The 5083-nt window shown below is 43.3% G+C and overlaps 1 protein-coding gene across 3 annotated transcripts; it reads right to left on the reverse strand.

The window, feature by feature from the left end:
- Positions 1–795: 795 nt before the first annotated feature.
- Positions 796–4752, reverse strand: ATP5PF (ATP synthase peripheral stalk subunit F6). Of its 3 annotated transcripts, none has more exons than XM_027680889.1 (4): positions 4646–4752; positions 3911–4100; positions 2562–2686; positions 796–903 (listed from the first exon to the last, which is right to left on the reverse strand). In XM_027680889.1, the coding sequence occupies exons 2-4, from the start codon at positions 4078–4080 to the stop codon at positions 875–877; spliced, it is 324 nt and encodes a 107-aa protein (XP_027536690.1). In that variant the 5' UTR covers positions 4081–4100; positions 4646–4752; the 3' UTR covers positions 796–874. The 3 variants fall into 3 exon arrangements, with proteins under 3 accessions (XP_027536690.1, XP_027536689.1, XP_027536691.1); XM_027680888.1 differs by having other exon boundaries at positions 3911–4141; positions 4646–4695; XM_027680890.1 differs by lacking the exon at positions 4646–4752 and adding an exon at positions 4422–4440.
- Between the last annotated feature and the right edge of the window lie 331 nt (positions 4753–5083).

The raw sequence follows: 5083 nt of genomic DNA on the forward strand, positions 1-5083 counted from the left end.
CAGTACTTCTACTGCTTATGTCTCCACCACTGTCAAGGGCTCAAACTCTCCTGCAATTCTGATTTACTAGGACCTTGAAATTGTATTAGATTTGCCAAATCCATCTATAAAGTCTGTAGCTGTGCAGAATTAAACTCACTATCCTGACAGAATAAACCTTCCTGTAATTAAGGCTCGGGCAGTGTTTTATTGTCTGATGTGGAGGTCTCTCCCTCTCTCTTGCTGCAGGCTGCATATGTAATTTCATTCTGAAGAAAAATCGTGCCTGTACAACTCAAGCTGTAGTATCTACACCCTAACTGCTGAAGTGTTTGTTTATATAGTTACTTTATTATATATAAATAAATAGTTCCTCAGAAGCTGAAGTGTTCATGTCAATAGTTCAGTCACAGAAATTTAAATCTCACAATCTCATTAACAGCTTTCAGTTTCTTCTGTAAGATTAACACTTGATCACACTTGATCAGTGTGTTCACTGATGCAGAGTAGAATTAGGGTATTTGTGCCTATGCTTTTGGCTGTGCAGCTTCATCACTAACATAGGGGCTCTGCTACAGATTTAGGGTTCATGGAGGGTTTTTCGTGCAGAAGCTTTTTGGATGTGAAAAGCTCAGAATAACAGGGAGTTTCTTCTTTGTGTATCATTACCAGTGTTATGATGTCTCACCACTGAAATGTAGCTCAGCAAAGGAGTTTTGCAGTTAACACTGAGAAACACTACTCAGCTGCCTCAGCCACTCAGAGTTGATGACCTACACTCACCATACAGTCAAGAACTTCTTCACACCACTGGAATCAAACTGAAACACCGCATTTATTAAGATACAACAGGTGCCGTGTTCAGCAACTCCATGGCTGTACACGGCTGCAGAGATCACTTTGGAGCCTCCTCAAATTTGGGCTCTAGAGGGAGAAAGAGAAAAGTCATATTAGTCTCTCTTTATTCGATCCTCAAACACCATGATTAATCTGTAATTCAAAGAAAACTAACCATTAAGTTGGCAAGCTAAAGCAAGCTCTTGTACATTGCAGTTTACACCCCCCCTTACTTTGCATCAAGATCTGATTGAACGTGGGCAGCACTAAAAACAAAACTACGCTGGAGACAGGTCTTTTCCACCTTGCAGGAGTTACCCATAAAGGCTAAGACTTAGTAACGTTCTGCCAAAACAGCTTTTAGCAACACTTGAGGTGGTGGAGAAGGCAGCAGGGAAACTGGAGAAGTCAACGAGAACATTATTGGACATGAAAAAATATTTCCAACTCAGCTCTGATACAAGAACAAGAAACCAAGCTCTTCACTCCTCTTGATTAGTGTTATTGCTGTATATTAACAGAAAGGAACAGAAAATTTTAAATCCACTCTCTACATGCAAACACTGAGGAAGGAGTTCTTGATGTCAAAGGTACAAACTCAGAAGAGTTAGGGCTTTGGACAGGTGGGCTACTAATGCCTGTTCTTAAAACTAAGTCTGAGAGGTAAGGCTTGGCTTATAGTAATTGTCCCTAAGACAAAAAAATTGAAGTTCCTATCCATATAACCACTCAGTTTTGAAACCTTGTTGAAATTAGATTAAGGATAGGCAACAGTGATAAAAGAACAGTTGTGTGTGTGTGTGTGTCCACTTAGTTCTGTTCCTATGATCACAAATTTTGTTTCCTTACAAAAACAAATCTGAAATTTTAATATGCACTGTTTCACATATGACACAGAAATGAAATAATATAAAGAATATATGAATATAAAGAAACCATATTCCTAAAACTGGGGGGAAAAAAGAAAAAAAGAAAAACCATAGATCCTACTTTACAAATACTGTTTTATTTGCACCAGTAACAACCTGACAGCAACTCTACCCAAGTGAAATGTTACTGAAATCCAAAACATTTTTAGGTGTGTTCCTACTCTAAATTAGAATTACCAGTTAGTCTGGTCAGAATCACAATGGTGGCTTGGCCTTGGCTGGCTGCCAGATGCCCACCAAGCCTCATGCTCTCCGCTCTTTCCCTTACACGCTAAAACAAACTCAGAGCAGTTAAACAGAAGTCAGATCCAAATAGCTGAAGAAAAAGGTTTAATACAATTTAGCCACAAAGTATTCATAATTAGGAAAGTTAAGTTCTTTGTTCATTTTCTGAAATCAGTGACTTTCCAGAGGAGCTCACAAAATCTGAAAATAACAGTCTGGATGACGTTAAGACAACTGATTTACAAATTCTAGTCTGCTGATCTCTTTAGCAGGATGAGAAGAAAAATACAGGCCCTGGGCTATTTCTATTTGAGCTCTTTCTTTAGGGTCTGTGAAGGGCAATTAAGGTACGCTGATCTTATGGCAGGTTTTGTTAAGCATCAGTGTAAGGAAGTCCAGATCTCTACTGGAAAAGGCAAATAATCAAAAAAAAGGAGTCAAGTGGAATCAGATGTGAATTGTGCAAAAACAGTGAGATTCCCAGAGGGCATCTTACATGAAATTAATGGCCCAAATAAAAACAAAATGGAAATTAAGAAAACCCATGAGTATGTCCTTACTTGCAACTGGAATTCAATAAGATTAACTCACCCTCAAATTTAAATTCTGGGAACTTGGTTAGATCTCCCTCACCATATGCCCGCTGGAGTCTTGCAAGGGATTCATTCATTTCTTTCTGAAATTCAGGTCCTGCATCAACAGGCCCTCCTGCTTGCCTAAAAAAGCATTAGAAGTTGTGATTAACAACTCAGTTCTAACATTGCATGTGGAAGTTCTACATTTTTATGCCCATGTATGAATTAAAAATCTTTTTGATAACCAACCAAAGGAAACCATTTAAAGTATTTCTGAAACTCAAGACATGACACACCTTAGGGCCTCCTTACCTTACACATTAACAAGGTTCTCAGGGTAAAGTACAGGCTTTCTGTTATTAGTGATGAAAACCCAAGCTACAGAGGTGGCCTTTTGAGACATAAAACTCAGTATCCAGGCTCTCAGGGCTTTTAGTTTCCCTTGTTCCACATGTAAATTCCTAACAAAAACTAATTTGCACCTCTGCTGTCTCTGAATTAGTCACCTTGGCTAGTAAAGTTTAACTGTTCTTGCAAAGAGAACATGTTTTGAATACTAGAGAAGCCAAAAAAAAAAAAAAAATCCACAGCAGGAACTTCTTGGGATACAAATATAAAACAACTAAAATAGTAACTGTAGATTACCAATGCTCAGTAGCACCAGCACAGGTAACTTAGGATGGATAAACCCACCAAAAATCTGCCTCCCTACACAGACTGGTAGTAGATGTGGAAACACACAACTTCTACCAATAGAGCTAAGAAGTGAATTATTTCCTTCCCAAGAATAATTCCCAACAGAGTATTAGTATAGTTTTAGTTTTCTGTTCAGTAGTTTGTTCAAACATTACAAGAATCTAAGATTCCATCTGAATGAGCTTATTAAGTGAAGATGTAAAATGAATTATCCTGATAATTCCATTAATTCTTGATTGTTTTTGGAAACAAGACTGGAGAATAATGGTTTACCCCAGACAAAAGAAATAAAGAAAGGCTTGGTTTTGGTTTCCCTCCCCCCCCATTCACAGGGCACATAGGTGGGTAAAAATCAACATACTGGTACATGCACATAGTGTGCAAGAGGCCTTAACTGGGTGCCTTAACCCCCCAACTTTTTCCTTTTTTAAGGGAAAAAATGTGACATTTTCCGTTGGGTATGCAAGAACAAACCTTCTCACTGGTGACACCATCAGTAAGTGTTGCAGGAAAGCCTTAACACCTTAAGTATTTAGAGGCCAGCCTACAAAGCTACCAAAGTGCAGTCAAAAATCAAACAGTTCACGTTTCACATTCTTATGTCAAAATCAATAGTTTTTCCCCTTTTGGCATCAGCTTCCCACCCTTAAAATAATTTCCTTTGCTCACTTGCTCTTCGTGTTGTACTCTCTGATCTTGTCCAAGAAGAGCTTCTGAACCGGGTCGAGCTCTTTGGTCTTGTTAAAGACGATGGCAGAGAGACCGATGTTCCTGCGGAGCTGCACGGAAACAGCGGAGCGGAACAGGGAGGAGAGACGCAGAATCTGCCGCAGGATCATGATCGCACCGGTGCTTCAGCCTTTAAAAAAACCCAACAAAACAGGAACATGGAATTACTCACTACGATGTAAATGCCCAAAGAAACAAACAAAAAAAGAAGTTTGGAGCTGAACTTTAAAACAGAAAGGTATCTAAAGGTATTTTAATAGTATTTCAGGATATTTAAAGGGAGGAAAGCCGCAAGATCATAATGACACTGGTACTTCAGGCTTTAAAAAACCTAACAAAAACAGGAATACGGAATTAAGCTACCACCATGTAAATGCATTACGAAAGAAAAAAAACGTAGGTTCGGCCTGAACTTTAAACCAGAAAGGTATTTAAAAGTATTTCAAGGTACCTAAAGGGTATTTTAATGGGTATTTAAAGCAACATGGAGGCTGGGGGAGAAACTCCAGCCGCCACCGAACCCGAGGGCACCGTGACACCGCGGGCGCTTCTCCAGGGCCCGCTCGGTGCCGCACCGCGACGGAACCACCCAGACAAACCAGGAATTTCAGATTCCATCTCGTTTAAGCAAAAAAAACTACTATTTTAACCCAACTCAGGTTGCCCCGGAGTCACCTTGGCCGAGCCGCCGCCGCCACCGCCTCAGCCCGGACCCGGTCCCGCCCCCGTGCGGTGCACGCCGGGACCCGCCCGCTCCGCGCGCCTCCGGCGCCGCTCCCCCTCCCCCCCCCCCACCGCATGGCCCCGCTCGGCGCCCACCGGGAGCACGGAGGGGCAGCCCGGGAGAGCCTGGCACACACCGCGCCCGCACGGAGCCGCTCCCGGGGGAGGGGAAGCGCCCGGAGCCCTCCGGAGCCGCGGGGGCGCGCGGGGGCCGCCGGGAGCGGTAGTCCCCGCGCGGGGGCTGCCGGGAGCTGTAGTTCGCGCGGGGGCGCGGCGGAGTCGCGCGCCTTCCCCGCGCTGGGCCCGCGCGCTGCCCCGATCCCGGCGGGACCCGCTCCCGGACCCGCTCCCGGAGCCGCACCGCCGGCGGAGCCGGAGCCGCGGGAGCTG

Source organism: Neopelma chrysocephalum, unplaced genomic scaffold (genome assembly GCF_003984885.1).
Source record: "Neopelma chrysocephalum unplaced genomic scaffold, ASM398488v2 Primary Assembly neopelma1_60, whole genome shotgun sequence".
NCBI lineage: Eukaryota > Metazoa > Chordata > Aves > Passeriformes > Pipridae > Neopelma > Neopelma chrysocephalum.

Coding starts and splice junctions, on each gene's coding strand:
- ATP5PF (XM_027680889.1), bottom strand. CDS start 4,080: ATGATCCTGCGGCAGATTCTGCGTCTCTCCTCCCTGTTCCGCTCCGCT. Junction 2,687..3,910: donor GAGTACAACACGAAGAGCAA/GTGAGCAAAGGA, acceptor ATGCTTTTTTAG/GCAAGCAGGAGGGCCTGTTG. Junction 904..2,561: donor CCCAGAATTTAAATTTGAGG/GTGAGTTAATCT, acceptor TTCTCCCTCTAG/AGCCCAAATTTGAGGAGGCT.